This window comes from Urocitellus parryii, chromosome X (assembly GCF_045843805.1).
Source record: "Urocitellus parryii isolate mUroPar1 chromosome X, mUroPar1.hap1, whole genome shotgun sequence".
Lineage (NCBI taxonomy): Eukaryota > Metazoa > Chordata > Mammalia > Rodentia > Sciuridae > Urocitellus > Urocitellus parryii.
Window position 1 is genome coordinate 102,317,926 of NC_135547.1, and position 21,624 is coordinate 102,339,549.

The 21,624-nt window shown below is 33.5% G+C and overlaps 1 protein-coding gene across 1 annotated transcript in view; it reads right to left on the reverse strand.

The window, feature by feature from the left end:
• The window catches only part of Cfap47 (cilia and flagella associated protein 47), a 416,223-nt gene that overhangs the window by 187,198 nt on the left and 207,401 nt on the right, over positions 1-21,624 (reverse strand). The window contains 5 exon segments of the mRNA XM_077793662.1: positions 9,589-9,734; positions 11,667-11,722; positions 16,255-16,338; positions 19,031-19,119; positions 20,648-20,798. Coding sequence (XP_077649788.1) covers positions 9,589-9,734; positions 11,667-11,722; positions 16,255-16,338; positions 19,031-19,119; positions 20,648-20,798 — 526 coding nt within the window.

Sequence of the window (21,624 nt, forward strand, 5' to 3'; positions counted from 1 at the left end):
GATCATGAAGAAATGGAAAACCTAAAGAGACCAATAAGAAATAACAAAATTGAATCAGTAATAAAAAGTCTTCCATCAAAACAAAAGAAAACATGGTGAGAGATAGAGGTTTAATATCATTTTGTTACATGTGGACTTCCAGTTTTCCCAGCTCCATTTGTTGAAGAGGCTATCTTTTTTCCAGTATACATTTTTGGCACTTTTAGTTATGTGGATTAGACTCTGTATCCTCTATTTGGTACCATTGATCTACTAGTCTATTTTGGTGCCAATACCATGTTGTTTTTGTTACTATTGCTCTGTAGTATAGTTTAAGGTCTGGAATAGTAATGCCACCAGTTTCATTCCTCTTTCTAAGAATTACTTTGGCTATTCTGTGTCTCTTATTTTTCCAGATGAATTTCATAATTGCTTTTTCTATTTCTATAAGAAATGCCATTAGGATTTTGATTGTGATTGCATTGACTATATATAGTGCTTTTGGTAGTATGGTCATTTGACAATACTCTCACCATGTACTAAACTCAACTCAAAGTGGATCAAGGACCTAGGAATTAAACCAGAGACCTTGCACCTAATGGAAGAAAAAGTAGGCCCAAATCTCCATCATGTTGGATTAGGCCCCAACTTCCTTAATAAGACTCCTATAGAGCAAGAATTAAAATCAAGAATCAACAAATGGGATGGATTCAAACTCAAAAGCTTCTTCTCAGCAAAATAAACTATCAGTGAAGTGAATAGAGAGCCTACAGAATGGGAGCAAATCTTTACCACAAACATATCGGATAGAGCACTAATCTCTAGGGTATATAAAGAACTCAAAAACCTTAACACCAAAAAAAAAAACCCAATCAATAAATGGGCCAAGGAACAGAATAGACACATTGATATACAATCAATCAATATGTATATGGAAAAAAATGTTCAACATCTCTAGTAATTAGAGAAATGCAAATCAAAACTACTCTAAGATTTTATCTCACTCCAGTCAGAATGGCAGCTATAAATAACACAAACAACAATAAGTGTTAGCAAGGATGTGGGGGGAAAAAAGGCACACTCCTACATTGCTGATGGGACTGCAAATTGGTACAGCCAATATGGAAAACAATCTGGAGATTCCTTGGAAAACTGGAAATGGAACCACCATTTGACCCAACTATCCCACTCCTCGGTTTATACCCGAAGAACTTAAAAACAGCATACTGTAGGGACATAGCCATATTGATGTTTATACCAGCACAATTCATGATAGCTAAATTATGAAACCAACCTAGATGCCCTTAAGTAGGTGAATGGATAGGGAAACTTTGATATATATACACAATGGAACATTACTCATCATTAAAAGAGAATAAAATCATGGCACTTGCAGGTAAATGGATGAAGTTGGAGAATATCATGCTAAGTGAAGTAAGCCAATCCCAAATGCCGAATGTTTTCTTTGATATGCAGATGCTGATTCATAATGGTGATGGGGAGGAGCATGGGAGGAATGGAGGAACTTTAGATAGGGCAAAGGGGAGGGAGGGGAACAGAGGGGGCAAGGGGTAGGAAAGATTTAGACATTATTAGCCTAAGTACATGTATGAAGACATGAGTGGTGTGAAAATACTTTGTGTATAATCAGTGACTTAAAAAATTGTGCTCTATATGTGTAATATGAAATGAATTCCACTCTGCCATCAAGTATAAGAAATTAGAATAAATAAAATAATTTAATTAAACAAAACAAACAAGCAAAAACCCCAAGACCTCATGGCTTCACTGCTGTTTCATAAAAACCAAACTTTTAAAGAACGAATACCAATGCTCAAACTAATCCCACAAACTGAAGGAGATAAGATTGTTTCAAATCCATTCTTTCAGGCCAGCATTACTCTGATATCAAAACCAGAAAAGGATACAACAATAATTAAAAAGGCCAGTGACTCTGATGAACATAGATGCAAAATATTATCAACAAAATACTAGCAAACCAAACTCAACAGCACTTCTATAAGATCATTCAGCATGATCAAAGGAGATTCATCCCTGAGATGCAAGTCTGGTTCAACACACACAAATCAATAAATGTGATATATCACATTATCACTACAATGAACAAAAATCATGAAATTATTTCAATAGAAAAATCAAAAGCATTTGATAAAATTCAACACCCTTTCATCACAAATACTCTCAAAATAATAAGTATAAAGGGAATGTATCTTAACCAATAAAAACCATATCTGACAAACTAGCAGCTAACCTCACTGAACAGGGAAAAGTTGAAAGCTTTCCCCCTAAAATCCAGAATAAGATAAGGATATCTGTTTTCAGCAGTTATATTCAAAATAATACTAGAAGCCTTAGCCAGTTCGATTAAAACAGAAGAAGGAAATAAAAAGCATTCAAATTGGAAATAGGATGTCAAATTGTCCCTGCTTGTAGATAACATGGTTTTATAGAGAGAAAACTTTAATTATCCCCCCCAAACTACTAGAAACTAATAAACAAGTTTTATAAAGTTGTAGGATAAAAAAATCAACATAAAGAGCTAGAGCTAAGTATAGCGCTGTGTGCCAGTAATCCCAGCTACTCAGGAGGCTGAGGCATGTGGATAGTGAGTTTGAGGTCAGTCTTGGAAATTTAGCAAGATCCCATGTCAAAAGAAAAAAAAATAAACATAAAAATCAGTAATGTTTCTATGTGGTAATAGTGAACAACTATCTGGAAAAGAAACTAAGAAAACAACCCCTTTAATAATAGGTATAAAAAGCAAAACACCTAGAAATAAATGTATCCCAAGGAGGTGAAAGCTCTCTATAGTGAAAACTCTAAATTATTGATGAAAAAATTGAAGAAAACATAAATAAATGAAAAGATGTCACATGTTCATCAATTGGAAGAATTAATAGTTAAAATATCTATACAACCAAAAGCAATCTATAGATTCAATGCAATCTCTGTGAAAATACCAATGACATTCTTCACAGAAATAGTAAAATAAAATCCTCAAATTGATGTGGAACCATAAAAAAAACTTGAACAGCTTAAGTAATCTTGAGGGAAAGGAACAAAGCTAGATGTATTATCTTAGCTACCTTTAAAATATAATACAAAGATACACACACACACACACAGAGAGAGAGAGAGAGAGAGAGAGAGAGAGAGAGAGAGAGAGAGAGAGACTAGTGGAACAGGATAGAAAACCAGAAATCAACCCACACATCTATAGCTAAGTTCTTTTCAACTAAGGTGCCAATAATACACACTGGGGGAAGGGATAGTCTCTTCAATAAGTGGTGCTGGGGAAACTGGATAACTGTGTGCTGAATAATAAAGTAGACTCCTATTTCTCACTATATACAAAAATCAAATCTAAATTCATTAAAGACTTAAAGACTAAGAACCAAAACTATGCAACTACTAGAAGAAAACATTGGTGAAACACTTTATGACATTGTCCAAATAACAATTATTTTGGAGAAGACCTCAAAAGCATAAGTTTAGAAAGTAAAAAATAAAAATAAAAAAAATAAACAATCAAAAAACCCAACCAACCAAACAAACAAACAAATAAAAAGGACAAATGGAATTATATTAAACCAAAAAAGCCCCTAAACAGCAAAGGAAACAATACAGTGAAGAGACAACTTAGAGATTGGGAAAAACATTTGTGAACTGCATTTGGCAAGAAGTTAATACCTGGAATATACAAGGAACACAACCAATAATAAAAAAGGAAATAAAGGGAAGAAGGGAGAAAGAGAAAAGAAAAAATCGAATTTAAAAAACTGGGCAAATGATCTGAATAGACATTTCTCAACATAAAACATACAAATGGCCAATAGGTACATGACAAAAATGGTCAACATCACTATTTACTAGGACAATACAAATCAGGAACACAAAGATGTATCACCTCAGCCCAGTTAGAATACCAATTGTCAAAAAGACAAAAAGTAAGTGGCAAAGATGTGGGGAAAGGAGAACTATTATAACACTATTGGTGGAAGTGTAAATTATTACAGCCATTGTGGATAATAGTATGGAAATTCCTCAAAAAGTTAATGATAGAACTACTGTGTGGTCAAGAAATCCCTAATACATATATGTCCAAAGGAAATGAAATCAATATGTGGAAGACATATCTGAATTCTCTTGCTTAACTGCAGAATAATTCACAACAGCCAAGATATTGAATCAACCCAAGTGTTCATCAGTGGATGGGTGGACTTAAAAAAACATGGTAGACATATACAGTGGGATAATATTCAGCCTTAGAAGGGAAGGAAATTCTGTCTATTGCCACAACATGGATGAACCTGGAAGACATTACATTATGTGCAATAATCCAGGAATCTAAAAAAATCTAAAAAAGTTGATCTCATAGAAGTACAGAGGAGAATAGTCATTGTGAAAGGCTAGGGAGGACAGGAGGATGGGAGGATGAAGAGAAGGTGGTCAAAAGACACAAAGTTACAGTTAGAAAGGATAAATTTTATTGCTTTACGGTACAGTAGAGTAAATATAGTTAATAATTGTTGATTTCAAAATAGCTTGAAGGAAGGATTTTTAGTGTTTTCACCATGAAGAAAAGATAAGTGTTTGATGTGATTGATATGCTAATTACCTTGATTTGATCATTACACAAATTATACATATATTGAAATAACACACTATAGTCCATACATGTGTACAATTACTATGTATTAATTTAAATAAACAAAAAATTTAAAAAGCTTCATATTTGTATCAGTAGAATTTCTATAGTTCTTTCTTGCCCTCTACTTTGTTTTTCCTCCTTCTTCCCCCAATATAATTTCTTCTCTCACCATTGAGTCCCACATTCTTCTCTTTTTCTATGCTAGTGATCGCATGGTAGTCCTTGTTGTTTCATATCAGATTTACAGAGCAGAAAAACAGAGGGCCATATAGAATATTGGTGTGTGGACTCATGTAATAGATTGCAAGAATCTCTCAGCCAATCTCCCTGCTTCTAGTTTCTGTCTCTAACTCTTAATCTATTCTCTGTTTTGCTACCAGAAATGTTTTTAGAAACAAACATGAAATCAGGCCCTGTCTATGTTTCAATGAGGTACTTGCTTTCAATAATAACAGCAACAATAATAAGAATAGGTAAGTTTTGAACTTAAAACTAAGTCTTCTCCTTAATATCTATCTGATCTTCCTTCCCAGTCAAATAATTTTCTACCACTTTCAACAAACCAATCTGACAATTCATATTTCAAGCATCCATGAAATTTCATAAATAGCTGTTTTGCCTCATGTTTTTAGAAGTTTTTCTAGAACATACTTTTCCCTTCTCCAACTTTTCTTTTTTTAAAATTTTTTTCTTCTAATTTTTATATATGATAGCAGAATACACTACAATTCATATTACACACATAGAGCACAATTTTTCATACCTCTGGTTGTACACAAAGTAGAGTCACAACATTAGTGTCTTCATACATGTACTTAGGGTAATGATGTCCATCTCATTCCACCATCTGTTTTACAACTTTTCTTTTTAACTGAAATGTTTCTATTCATCCATATTGAACAAACTCCTCTATAAGTCAATTATCCCTGTCTCTACTATCATATAGAGATGCATTCTTCCTCTATTCTAGAAATTGTCAAGTCTGACTGTTTTATAGAAATTAATATACATTCCAGGATACTATGCACATTAGCAAATATTATTCCTTGCAAGGGGGCATGTTGAGGGCCACGTTGTTCCGGCACAAGGTAAGTGATGCGTGTTTCTTTTATAGGAATGTGCTGTACATTCAGCAAGCTTTCCTCAAAAACCTAGAGTAGGGTATCTATACTTTAAATGCACACCAAGTTTCTGTGTGCGCTGTTTGAGGGTGGCAAATTTAAAATTTCCTATAGTTATTCTCTGTATAAACAATTTCCTTCAAGAATGAGAGGGTTTATGGGTCTGGGGAGGTGGCTTAGTAGTAGAACACTAGCCCAGCATTCACAAGGCCATGGGTTTGATCCACAGCATTGCAAGAAAAAAGAAAAAAAGGAGAGTATGAGAGAGTTCATAAAAGTAACAAAAATTTGGGAAAATAGAAAGTATTGTTTCTTCATTTACTATGTGTCATTTGAGATAGTGTCCCCTGAAGCTAAAATGTTGGTACCCCAGGGATGTAGGATCTTTACAATCTAGTTGGTAGTACTTTTTATAAAGAACCCAGAAGGTATCCTCAAGAATAAGTATGCAACAGGTACAAATTTTCATCATCAGATTTTCGCCTTATATTTTACATGGAAAAGGCTACAGTATTTAGTGTAAGACAAAGATTTTACAGTTAATAGGAGAAAGGAAGGTGGGTGAACTGGGAAATGGCCTTGCAATGGGGGAGAAGTCTGAAACTCTGTGTATCTTTGTATATTTACCACATAGATGGAGACTTAATGGTTTACATAATTCCAGATTCCTAGGGGGCATTATGAGGTAATTAAATGTTGCAAAGTATTTTATGGGCCTGAGAGTATTTTATCTTACCTGTTTTCCCAAGAGGTTAAGGGTGTGCTTTATGGGGTGGGGTGTATATTACCCTCTCCCATAACAAAGAAAAGAAGTAGCTGGGTGTGATGGCACATGCCTGTATTCCCAGTGACTTGGGAGGCTGAGACAGGAAGATTACAAGTTTGAGGCCAGCCTCAGTAACTTAGCAAGGCCCTGTCTCAAAATTAAAAAAAAAATAAAAATAAAAAGGGCTAGGGTTGTGGGTCAGTGGTAAAGCACTCCTGGGTTCAATCCCCGATCCCCTGCCCCACAAAAAAAGAAAAGCAATTGTGACAAATTGAATAAAAACAATTAATGAGCGAATGAAATGTGCCTTGCCATTTAAAAATCAAAAATAAAAAGAAATAACCTTCAAATAAAACTCATTCCAAGTTATCTTTAACAAAACTTCAGCTAGTTTGACTAAATTTAAAATTATATAAAGATTTCAGCATAATATGATTTCAAGTTTTTACTTTCATATTTGATAAATGGAGTCACAAATCAGTATTACTAAGTTCTGAACCTTAATTATGATTGAAAAAAATTACATTTGTTGTAGAATGTCTAAAATAAATTTTATTTGAAATAAAGATTGTCAACTTAATCTGTGCATGAGCACAGAAAGACATAATAGACTAAAAGACAATGAACTGATGCACAGTATAAAGAGTCAGAGAAGTGGCCCCATATATTTATGCACATATATGGCAGATGACCAGAGTAATATTCAATATTTTTAAAAACTATTGTGAATCACTGTAAACTAAATTATTATAGACCATAAATCCAAAAGAAGGTCTTATGAGGTCTTTTATTTGGAAGTAAGCATGCTTACCCTGATAATTTTTAGCTTAACTTGGGGAAACTAAAAGTTGCATTGATATAGGGAATCCTGCTATGGTACTGGACTGATTTATATGAGTTGCTCAGGCAGGGTGGCTCCCATCCAGGCTGCTACATGTCAACAATACTTGCATTTGGTCTCAATTTCTTCTGATTAAGGTTTGTAAACAGAAGAGGACAACCAAGGCTGGGAAGATAAATCTACCAGAGGGAAGGCAGGTGCTAGATTGGCTAAATGAAAGTGCTCAAGGATTGGTGGGAAAGAGTTGGTATATCGCAGCAAGTAGCTGCACTGGAAGCCACTCTTAATCCAGCTCCCAAGAGAAGGATCTCTGCTTGATTACCCCATTACCCTGAAACAGCTGAGTTTAGCAATGCCAGTGATTTCTTACTTGGTAAACAGATGTTCATATGCTAGGCACCAAAGTGAAAAACCAGGAAATGGTCAATATACTGCTGTGTGCTTTGCAGTGTTTGTGTGTTTTGTAAAGTGGTCTGTTAACCTTTCGTCCCTGGAGGTACAATTCCTAAGGGACTGAGTCCTGATTCCACTTGAGGTTCCTCTATTTAATCTGCCCATTCCACATTACAGCAGAAATTAGTTTGGGTTTCTGGCATCTAATAAAATAACTTTTTAGAGCTTTCATTGGTTTTCTTCTAAGCTAAGAATTTTTGTGAACATTGATAGAAGTTTTATAAAACTGTTTCTACTTTCTTTTTTAAAAATTATTTTTAGTTGTAGATGGACACAATACCTTTATTTTAATTTTTTTAATGTGGAGCTGGGGAATGAACCCAGTGCTTATCGCATGCTAGGCAAGCACTCTACCACTGAACCTCAACCCCACCCTATTTCTACTTTCAAACAGTTGTTAAATACATAAATTACTTCATTTCTCTGAAAGTTCAAATGGAACAGCCAAACTGAAACAAATATCAGTTCCTTGATAGCACTCTTACTAGAAATGTTTTTATTGTAAACATAGAAAGCTACCAAATAGAGGCCTAAGTATTTTATAGTTTTCAACAGGTGAGTCTCAATGACAAAGGAGTTATAACACACTTAATAAGATACAGGAGCTAACTAGGTGGGCTTGGATATTTTATTATCTAGTTAAGCATGTAATTGCATTTTTCTATGTAATTAGCAATATAATTGAATGTGTAAATTAATATATGTGTTTCCCCATATCTGTCATTATAATTAAATGTAATCCTTTAAATTGGGGCATTATCTCTCAATAGATAGCCATATATTTCCAAGATTATTATTATTTTTATTATTGATTCTCTGACAAGGACAAAATATAGACAATCAAAGTCATGTTTTAATAAATTTAAATATCAAATTAAGTATAATTATATTTTTATTAATTTAGATTAGATTTGTATAAACAATCTAATTGTGTAATCTATTAGTCTATTTAAAGAAAATGATCAACCTCATTACTAGGCTATTGAGAATTAATCCCAGTATTTTGAAAAAGGGATTTTAAAGCACTTGATCAAACTACTGGTTGCTATTATTTTGCACAAATCTTACATAGGGAGGAATGTGTTTAAAGCCTGCATTATTTTTTGTTGCTGTTAACTATGGTGCTGGAGATTAAACCCAGAACCTTGTGCATAATAGACCCATACTCTACCACTGAGTTACATCCCCAGCCACTAAACTTCTTTAAAGGAAATAAAGCCAAGTTTTAGTATTGTTATAAAAAGGGATTTTTTGAGTGGCAATTTATGTGTAAAATTGAAATGTATTTTACATGTTTATTAAGCTGTGTTATTTTTCATCTGTAAATGAGTCTATAAATGCCAGAAAAGTACAATACCTCTTTCCAATTATCAAATGGTAATTTTCATTATGTATGTACTCAATATAGGATATATATAATGGACACATTTGGGGCTATATCATGGGGATTATAAATTCCCTCCTCTGGTCAACACATAGCTGTGCTTTCTGAAAGAGGGTAACTCTATTATAACTTAGATACAGATGGAGCCACAGCAAGGTTAGGCATGCACCGCTTGCCTTACTTCCCTGTGCACTCCATTAAATTTACCCTCAACTAGTAGAACACTTTTAATATTTTTTGAGGATGAGCTCCTTTCCTAGCAACTTGGATACTGAAATTATGTACATTTTTATAGTATTCAGGTGCCTTTAAGTGGTCTGTGTCATTACAGTGGCAGGCCATGATAGAAGCATAAACCAGTTCTGTTCTCACCTCTTTGTTGTTCAAGATGATGGCACAGTAGCGTATGTGGATGTCAAATGGAAGATAGTAGAGCTCCAGGCTTGAAGATCCTCTTCCTTCCAGGGAAAGATTTTGTACAGAGCAGAAGAACTCTCTGATGAAATTGGATTTAATTGCTACCAAAACATGACACAGAGCTAGTTGATATATGATATTATAACTGCTATTCAAATAAAGTAGCTGCTTAAATTAGTATGCATTTGGGGGTCTATAAGATATTTATAACATTAGAACACAGAATTAGAAGATGATACATTATATTTTTAAATGAAAGTATGGGTGACTCCAGGTCAAGCAGGTTATAACAAAAATGGATAATTATGACTCCTATGTTAAAAATTTCTTAACAAAGGGAACTTCACTACTATTTAAAATTAATCTGGCTATACATAGTAAAAGAATCACTCATGAGTCTCCAACTTTTTGTAGATTGTGTAATAATTTATATTACAAAGTATAACAATTTGAACAGGAAATGAAGGACTGTCTTATATACTGAAATATATACACACTTCTGTTTTTAGTAGTCTTAAAATGAGTCCATTCATTCTGTGTAGAGAATCAGACGTGACTGCATGCGTGCTTGCAAACGAGACGCTTTGCAGTCTTTGGTGGAGCTTGCCTGCAAACGGGATGTTCTGCCAAGTGGGCTAGGAGGGCTCTGAGAAAATTTTTATCTGTTCTTAACAAAGAGAAGAGCTCAGAATGCTCCAGCCCAAGAGTAGATTAAGTCATGAGAAGCAGGTTACTTCTGATTAGTAAATTACTTCTGCATACAATGTTTTGCTAGCTTAGAGACCTGAGTCAGTGCTGTTGGAATGCTGCCTTCTTTGTTCACAATACTATAGTAAAAAAAAAAAAAAAAAAAAAACTGCTGTATTCAATAAAGGGGCTTCTTCTTTTTCTTTTTCCTTGCTCATGCTGACCTGCGTTTGAGTTATTTGTGGCACTTTGATACTGCCTTGAAATGTGGGGATATGGTGCACCAGCCTTATTAACATCATCCCAACAAACAGTATGCTAAAATGTGGCAGTGGTGAAGCAATGGGATTTCTGACACTAGGACAGATAATATAATATAATTTTTTGCCTAGTTCTCTCACTTTCTTGGATCACTTGCTTTTAGAACCCAGTTTCCATTCTGTGAAGAAGCCTGGGCCACAAGGAAAAGCTACCTGTAAGTGTCCAGGCCAATGGCCCCAATTGAGATCCAGGTCAAAAGGCAGCATTAACAATCAGGCATGTGAATGACAAAGCCTTTGACATGAGTCAAGTCCCAGTATCCATCTCAAGGGACACCTTGAGAGATCTTGAACTAGAATCATCCAGCTGAGCCCAGCCACTCCCCAAATATGAGAGATAATGACTATAATTTGTTTTCATTGTTTCATACCATTACATTTGGGGTGGTCTGTTCTGTAGCTAGGAATAACCAGAACTTTCTTATATTGATTTTCCTGTCTATCGTTTCTAGACCTACAGTTTTTTTCATAAAACAAAGTAAACCTGTACTATCCTCACAATTCTAAACTTAGTAATATTTGTCAGGTGAGTGTGTTTAAGCAGTTCAAAATAATCCAAAAGAGATGAAAAAAGTCACATATCTAAACACATTCCTTATACAGTAGAGGGAACTAAAACTTAGTAAACAGAGAGATGTGGGTAGAATCCCTTAAAGGGTTAACAATACTGCCATACTAGTGTCTGTTGTGATGTGTACACGATGTGATTCTGCAAACTGTATACGGGGTAAAAATGGGAGTTCATAATCCACTTGAATCAAATGTATGAAATATGATATGCCAAGAGCTTTGTAATGTTTTGAACAACTAATAATAAAAAATAAATAAAAATAAAAGAAAAAAAAGGGTTAACAATAGAAAAGGCAGGGAGCCAACACTTCAGCCTCTAATCTTACCTGAGATCTCCAGGGTTTGTCATTCTGACTATAGTTGCAAACACCCCTTGATGAATATTTCATTTCATATTGTGCTTTGTGCATAAATGTCAGACATGAAAACCCATAAAAACTTATTTAAGATACTCACAGGTTTTTAAGCCCATTTTGATATGGGAAGAGTCCTGAGCACCATCACATCTTTTGCTAATCACACCATCACCATCACAAGAAAATAGGAAAACAACATCAACAGCAAACAAAAAAAATTCAGAAACAATTATCTATCTTAATTAAATCTTATGGAGCCCTAAAAATTACAACTTCACACAATATGACATGCAAAGATCACAAATGTATTTTATATATCATTTCATGCTTATATAGTTTGATAAAGTAAAAGAAAAATAATAAGGGAAACACCAATTGAGCATATTTCTACTACTCTTTTAAAAAATTTGATAAAAATGATACCCTTTTACCCTTGTAGGGAAGTACGCATTTGATAATAATAACCCTAATCCAGAGACTCAAAGAGACAATGGTCTCCGTTAAAAAATAAGTAAATAAATACACTCTCCTTTTGGAGTTTTAGAGTGTTTCTATAGCTTGATTACTTGAAAAAAAATCTTTTCTAAGTTTATTATTTCCAAATTTGGCTTGGGAGGCTAGGGAAGGAGGATCATGAATTCAAAGCCAGCCTCAGCAACTTAGTGAGGCCCTTAGCAATTTATCAAGACCCTGTCTCAGAATAAAAAATGAGAAGGACTAGGGAAGTAGTTCAGTAGTTAAGAGCCCCTGTGTTCAATCTGTGGTGCCAAAATAATAAATAAATATATGTTTGTGTGTGTGTGTGTATGTAAAATTTCCATATTTGCTTCTTTTTAATAATTGGTTACATTTCTAGGAATGAAGTAGCAAATCACAGCCTGGAGCAACTGCCTTCTTTGACAGGTTCCATGTCTTCTAGAACCCTCACCAATTTCCTGCATATTGTACTTCTTTAGTATTCAGGACCACTTTGCTCAACAAGCTGTCAATTAATATTTGGGATCAAACACATTGATTGACTTATTTTTTTCTGAGAATACAAAAATTTCATAATTACTCACTTTGTCATTTGTTTTCATTTGAGTCAGATGCTCTAAAAAAGTACTTTTCAAGTAACATTATCCTAAATACCTCCATTACTTTTTTCCTATTTTAATTTTATGAATAACACTGTCTTTTCATTACATCATACTCAATGATGTTATTTACCACTTGTAATTGTTCAGTGCTTTTTTTCTACTCACAAGCATTCTGGCTAGCAGCTTAGGTACTGTAATGCTTTTTTAAAAAAAAGTAAAATGCATTTAATATTTTACATAATTTGGGCATTTGATAGACACTTTAATTTAAGGGTGCCATAGGCATAATAATAATAGATGGACATTTTACATTCATAAGGAAGACCATACACAGAGTAGAAAAAATAACAAAGAGTGCTTATTATTTCTCCTTATATGGCTCCATTGTTGTCTTTTTGATAATGGAGCTCTTGGGAGAATGCCTGATTAAAATCCACATTTAGTTCAATACTTGCAATTTCTAGTCCTTCAATCATTTTTATCATAGTGTGTAGAAAAGCACACCAATCTGGACTTCATATCCTTTTTCTTTTCCTTGCCTATTTTTTCAGAAATAAGTAATAAAAGTGCCTTTGAAGAAGTCAAGAATTGCCTCATTTCAAAGAAATGTCTCAAACTCGGATAAATTAAGATACTTATACTCTTTGTGGTAAAGACAGAAAACTTTGTGGATTTAGAAATTTGTCCTGGCTTTTTCATGAAACAAATGATTATCATGATTGTTAAAGACATCAGAAAATAATTTTATTAAAATTACTAGCTTGTGAAAATTCCATTATACTTGATTAATGTTCCTGAGTCTAGAAAGTCAATGATATACCTAATTTATTTATCCAAACCAGTATCTTGGATATCCTACAGACAAAACAGAAAATAATTAATTTACCTTTTTATTATTCCCTACACATAGATCTATGCAACCACTTTTATATACATATTTCTAGATTATGGTTGAAACTATAGTAGAGGGAGCATGTTTAAATGCTTTCTGGTTTTAAGGAAAAATAGCATCAAAAGAGGCTAAAATTATATAAACTTCTGTGATCCAACAATGGAATAGTTCCTGGTAATTCAGGGAGTGAGAGTCAGGGAGTAGAAGCTATTTTTGAGATGCATAAGGGTGAAATTTATTATTTCCTATGCAGTAGTGGTATGTAGCTCTTCTCAAGCTAAAATAATTAAAATGTCATTGGGTTGGTTAGCTTCCAGGCATGAATAAATAGCCCTAAAGATGATTTCCTACTTAAGCCCTTACTAAATGGAAACTCTTTATTGTAGCTTCCACAAAATTACCATAGGGGATTATATTGGGATTGTGTCTAAACCAAATAGCAATATATCTGGTTCAAGTCTAGTTTTCATACATCGTGGAAGGATATATGAGAGAATCAAGTTTTAGACTCATTCTATCCTCCATGTAATCTAGTAGCTCCTCAAAAATGGGGTGGGGGGGTGTCTCAGTGGCCATGTAGAGAACAGTAACAACGGTAGGTATGTTTGCTGTTTTTTGTACCATTTTGGCCTCTGGCAGTTGAAAAATATCAATATCTAAAGAAGGGGCCCTAACCGGAGGTCTAAGGGTACAGTGGATTTGGGAATTTGAATGGTGAAAATTCCATCTTGATTTCCACTAACTTATAACCAAAGCCAGCCTCAGCAACTTAGTAAGACCCTAAGCAACTCAGTGACATCCTGTCTCAAAATAAAAAATAAAAAGGGCTAGGGATATGTTTCAGTGGTTAAGTGCCCCTGGGTTCAATCCCTGGTATGGAAAAAATTAAACTAAACTAAACTTAATTAAATTTTAAAAAGATAAGAATCCATAAAAAAGAAAGTTTCTTTACTTATAACTTCAGAGTCCAAGGATTTAATAATTCTAAAACTTTGGATACAATAAAAGTTATTATAGAATATTATATAAAGTAAACATGCTAAAATTTGAGATACAGAATTACTATTGTGTATTGCAAATCATGAAAGTAGACTCAATTTTGCTATTCATTGCACTAATTTGATTTTGAGTTATTTATGCTCACAGATTGCTACAACATTGATTTGCGATCTAACTCTAATTTAATACATAATATCTAATTTTTTCACATGTAATGTGAATAAATTATTTCAAGGGTATTCAGGCAAAATCTATGACAACAAAACAGCCACTTTATTCAAGAAAAAGCAAGAGACTAAAAAGATAAAAAAATATCTAGGAGAACTGTTAACTGAAGTGTTTTCAGCAATATTAGTATTCATATCTACAAAGAATTTTTTTTAAAAAATACCTTATTCCCTTATTATTATGGTATCCATAGTGCTATCTTACAGATCAAAGTATTAATTCATGTTTTATTGTCCACTAAAGCAAAATATGTAAGCAAAACTTTGAATGTCCTACTTAAGCATTTAATTAGCACTCAGTAAAACAATGCAATGAGACAAAAATTGTTTTTCTTCTTAAACAACTTTTCTCATAGATAGCCATTGAAGAAATCAAATATAATAGATAAAACCCTTATGCTCTCCCAGAAGTATTTATTTATATATTTAAATATAATTTACCATTGGAAAATAAACTATACTCATTTTAATTTTATCAAAATTTGCAAAAGCACTTTAACAGTTTCTGATGACGTTAACACTGGAAGTTCCTATGTTATCAAAACTGCCAATTTCTTGCCTCCTAATACTTTTTTGCCTAAAAAAATCACATTGATACTGTCAAGGACTACACAGAGATGAACGAAGGTATAAAATACACTAACATCATAATATTAATGATGAACATACACATGGTTTTCTTCAGTAGAAAAACTATTTTCTTTCTGCCATTCTTTAATCTAGATAACACTGTTTAAAACATACTTCACTTTAAACACCTATTCTGTAGCTTAAAATAGGTGAGAAATATAAAATAATCTTAAGTTTAAAAAAATTATGCTTCTCTATTCAGGACTCAAAGTTATTTTTTAACCTAAATAAAGACCTCATGATGTAGGCAGAACAAGTTTAAACACAGTTGATCATAATTATACATGAATTCTCTTTCCAAATTTGCTCATTTGCAAAATTTATTTGTAACCCTAAAATCAACACTCATGGTATTTCCCAGTGTTCAAGGACATGTGCAGAGTTCTATTCAGTGATTGCTCCAATTCCCTATTAAGTCCAAATTCTAGGGCCAGGTGGACAGGTTTTGAATCATTTTCATGGCACCTAGTAGTCGGGCACCATCAGTCAAGTCATTTGTAAAATAAGGAAAATAGAATCTACTAATATGGGTTATTTCTAAGATTCAAGATTATAAACTATGCAACTCTTTCTTCTAGGAGCAAAGGTCCAGTATTCACATTGAGTATTTGTGACAAATTTGTAGAACATGACTCTCATGAATAATGAAAATATACTATATTTAATCAAGTGCATATTTATACAGTTTTCTTGCACATGATCCTAGTAACACCTAACATATATTTGAATGAGAGTGTACATAATGTCAAATAAACATTTTGAATAAATCAAAACTATGGTATAATAAATATAACAAGTTTCCTTGAGTGCTAATCTCTCAGAACTTTTACTCAGATACTTTTGAATATAAAATATATAGACATTTACTCATGGCTTATGTGTTGTCCATATTCAGTTAATTGTGATGGCAAATAGACAAATGTTGTGGATTCCACCAAAATGACACTGAAAAAAATAAAGAATTATTTTCAAATGTATTGCAACAAACTGTAGATGACCCAAAAACATTCTTTTACTTTCTTTCCATCATTCATAAAACATGAAACATTAGGATCAGAATAAACCACAATTTAAAATGTTCATGTTTTCTCATTCTGCAAGTAAAAGCATATATGTTAGAAAGTAATGATCTAGAATCGAAATATGTAAAATATTATTTTATACTGAAAATAAATATAATATTCTTTTATATGGAAAGGAAACACTGAATTTTCACAGCAAGGAAATTCAGAACATAAACAATTGCTCAAATTATATTTCAGAAGTAAGCCAGAAATCACAAACTGGTCTTAAGGCATAGCCAGAATTATATACATTTCACAATTCCTAATCTTATTTCAAAAAAAAGAGAAATATATATTTTAGGAATAGACATGTACATGAGATATGGGTAGCTAATTAATCATTAAGTTATCAAGATGTAGCACATTGGTAGAGCTTTTGCCTAGAATGTACAGGCCCTGGATTCCATGCCCAGCACTGCAAAAAAGAAAAAGAATGAAAAAAAATTTACAGAACATTACTGATTATACCATTTTCTGAAATCACATAGCAATGCAATTGTTTTGGTATGACTGTTATAGTTTGAATATGAGGTGCCCCTCCAAAACTCCTATGTAAACGCAGGAATGTTAGGAGGTAAAAATGATTGGACTGTGAGAGCTGTAAGCTAATTAATCCATCCTTGTTTGAAGGACTAATGCTCCCATTGACTTACCTCCTTTAGCAAAGAAAACCTAAACCTGTAATCTCTGGTATTTGAATTAAGAAACCGTTCTCCCTCCTTCCCAGTTTGGTAAGACCACTACTGCCAAGGACACAGGGCTCCCTCCTCCCCAGGCTTCCATTTGAAGAACTATCTTTCTGGGGGAGTTAGGACTTCAAAATTTCTTATACTTCCCCCATTACATGTTGCTGAAGCCAGGTTCTGGGCAAGTGCAGCTGAGAGGAGATAAGGGTCTCCCATCTTACACTCAGGCTCCACTCATGGAACAGAGGTTTTAACCACAGTTGTGGCACTGCTCATAATAATGAGACCCCCACACACACCCCCCGCCTCAACTGCCCTTATCTCAGCTTGTAAAATGCTAGTTCCACGCTAGGATCAGATATTTTACCCCAGGAAAGAAGCAAGCTTTAAAGCAGACAACTCCTAATCTCCTCCCCAAGGTGCCCATTTCATTCTCAAGAAAGTGATTAGAAGTTCAAGCCAAAGCATGCTTTTAAGACAGGTGGGTTATGATGAAAGGCAATTGGGAGAAGATAGACTCAATAAAAATACCAGCATAATTGTAGGCCTGTAGGAGAAAACTGTGGAAAGAGAGAGCTAGGAGGAGCCCCTTTAGAGTTATAATAAACTCAAACACTGATTTAGATAAATATTAATTCAAAAGAGCATGAATTTGATTGGATTAGTCTGAAGAGCAATTTATGTTCCCCTTGGGCATTGGAATTAATGGAGTTTAATGTTTGGGCAGGAAGAGATATGCATCACTAAAATAACCCAGCCAGTCAGTAAAAATGTAGAATATGTATTAACAGCCTTGGGGAGATAGAACCAGTACCCAAATTTGATACAATATATTTTCTAAAATACCCAAATTCCTTAAAAAAATTATGAAATATGCAAAGAAATAGAAAAATAAGCAAGCAACAGAAACTGCTGTTCGAGTGAGAAAGATATTGGATTTAACAGAGAACAAATTCAAAACAGTCATTACAAATATCTTCAAAGGACTAAAGGAAAGTATGATAAAAGAAGTAAAGGAAGATGTGATGACAATGTAGCACCAAGTAGAAAATACCAATAAAGGCTGACACTATCAAAAAGAATCAAATAGAAATTCTGGAGTTAGAAACCACAATAATTGATATGGGAAATTCACTGGCAGATTCAACAGTAGATTTGAACTGGCAGAAAAAAATAATTAATAAACTTAAAGATTGATGGATTACAAAATCAGAAGAACAGACACAAAAAATGCTGAGGATCGAACCCAGTGCCTCAGGCATGTTAGGAGAGCACTCTACCTCTGAGCCACAATCCCAGCCCCTGTAGTAATGTTTGATTGTGTCTTTAAATAATAGTAAAGAATTTTCTTTTCATTGCAAATTTTTGTTATTATCATTAAAACTCAAGACAGACACATGCACATTGAATGTACAGTATAAATTAATCCTGATGCTCCAAGCAAAAATATATTTTTAAACTGAATCAATATTTCAGTTTTGGATATTAGCAGATGCAATAGAATTAGATACAAAGAGTCTATTAATTCAAAAATTTTTTAAAAATTAAAAGAACACCAAATCCGAACAAACAGAAAGCTTATAGACAAAATTTTTAAATTTGTATGATCAAGAACCAGTTCAAGAAAAAAAATTATTTATTTTCTTTTTTTTTGACATAGTTCCTTCCTTCCTTCCTTCCTTTATTTATTTATTTATTTTATTGGTTGTTCAAATTATTTGTCCTATTTTATCTGATGATGCTTATAAGTTTATAGGAATATAAACACATTTAATTATTTAATTTCTTTTCAAAATGGTTTGTATAAAAATGGTAAAGAATACTAGATAGTCCTTTTAAGAGTGAAAATAGCTAATTGCAATAAATTTACACCCACCAATAACTTACCTAAAGTCTCCAGCAGTCGGGAAGGGGTTTTTCACATTTATAGTAACTTTCTTCCATTGATAACATGGAGTTTTGCATTTCAGAATTTCCTAAAGTAAAAAGAAATAAAGCATACTATATGATAATATCAAAAAATCCTTAATTATATATAATATGAAGTTAAAAATCTACAAATTGTCCATTTATATATTAAACTGACACTAATTTATTAAATTCTCCTTATCCCATAAATATTATACTGCTAAAATCTGGGTGGAAAGGATAAAAATATATTTAATCTCAATACTGATCCATAGTACTATGCTAAAATTAAACCATTTGTCAAAGCAGTGTTTCTCAAATTGATCTCTTTAAAATTGGTTTGTTAATGACTGGACATGGTTTCTATTTTCAAATAATCAGTCACACACACACACACACACACACACACACACACACATTTATATATATGGCTCCATAAGGCAGAGATAGCTGTGCTGTGGATGTGCATGTGGGGATAAATATCTGTGTATAAGACTATATGTGAGTATGACATGTCTGCATTTATAATGTGGTGGCAGCACTTACATTTATATTGTAATAAAAGCATATATACAAAATAAAAACTTCAAATTATCCAAGGGAATCTCACAAAGTAGAATTTTCTGGAAATTTTACATTTTTATGCTGATTATGTTCTTGACCTATTTTATTTCTACATTATTATCTAATTTACTTCTAAGTTTTCTAAGAACATAGTGAACAGATGGGGAAGTAACCAGAGTTTCACGACCTTCAAGTGCCAGCTTTTCTCCCCTGAGGTAACAATAATGACAGGCTAAAACTAGCCATGGCTTTAACCACATATGGCAAAGCATTATGCTGTTTCAGAGAATTTATGTGAGAGAGTTGGGAAGTATTAAACATTCATTATTTAAAAGGAAATCAGAAGACAAGAACATATATCTTGGTGACAAATGCCCACTTCCTGTTCTGGGCATCACTGTCTAATGAGCCTGTCTGTCCATGTGAGCAACTTCTTGTTCTCCACACACAACTTGCCACTAATTAAGCCTCCTAGAGTGAGTGTCTTTTTCCCAATCTTATTTTGCATCCCCCAAATTCTTTGTAATCCATAGGACAATCTGGCAATAATAAATTTGCTTGTTCTTTACCATATATCCATGGTAGAAAATAAGATAATGGTTAAGAAATGCAATCATAACAATGTCACAGCCATTTTATAAAAATTTAAAAATCATTCTCCCCCATCCTTTGAGGTATAAACACTTTGAACTCTGTTAAGAACATCATCACCTTTCAATAAATGCCAGCATTAGCATTAACTTTTATAATGGATTTGTTCCACAAGACAGTCCAGACAAATTGATAGTGTTCCTGTCAGAGAAAATAAGAATCTTTTTTTGATGCATAAACTCTCCACTCTTAGTCTAAAAAAACCCATAAACACAGGCCCAGAGCTGCATTCACTTAAATCACAAGTCTTCAGAGCAAAAGGAAGATCTCAAGGATCAAGAACTACATAGAAATAAAACATGGAAGAACATCTATGGTCATGACATGCCAGGGTTGGGGAACAGAAGCAAGGATATACAAAAATAAGTAAAATTTACTTACAATTGCTTTAAAATCAAGGACTTCACCCTTTAGAGCAAAAGTCATTGTAACGCCTCCTATTCCACACTTAGGTTTAGAAATTAAGAGCAGTGAAGCTTCAGCAGGATGGAGGAAGCGACTGGTAAATTTCAGAGTGATATTAATTTGGTTTCTATAATAAAAGAAAATAGTTTATTGAAAAAGGCAAGAAGGGCTGGGGATGTGGCTCAAGCAGTAGCGCGCTCGCCTGGCATGCGTGCGGCCGGGGTTCGATCCTCAGCACCACATACCAACAAAGATGTTGTGTCCGCCGAGAACTAAAAAATAAATATTAAAAATTCTCTCTCTCTCTCTCTCTCTCTCTCTCTCTCTCTCTCTCTCTCTCTCTCTCTCTCCCCTCTCTCACTCTCTCTTTAAAAAAAAAAAAGAAAGAAAAAGGCAAGAAGTATTTTATTCAGTGAAGAACATGTGCTTACACCCCTAGACTCTAAATATATTTACTTTTACAAAAGATATAGAGGCTGTTGAAGTCTTGATACAGCCTCTAAAATCTAAACTTACCTCCCAAATGTATGTATAATATGCCAAATATTAGATTTTGTAACAGTGCTCCACAGGAAATCATCTATGCATTTTTGTACAAAATTCTTAGTACATTGTTTGCTAATGTTTAGCCAAATTCATAGTCATGTCATTTGGTTTTGTTTACGTGGAGAAAAAAATAACAATTTAAAAAATACCTAAAGCCATGGTTGAAAATAAAATTTGAAGTTCAAATTCACATGTTTCAGAGGAATATTCGATTTAAAGAAAGAATAAAGAAAATATGCCAATTCCCCTTAATCTTTACCTCTGTAGTATAAAATATGGCATAATGCAAAGAGTCTACAAATTTGGAGAAGATTCTGTTTATCAACTTGTAGGAAAATTACTATAGCATGGCACTCTAGCAAACTTGCATGCCTCCACATTGGAGACACATATGTGTGGCCTAACTG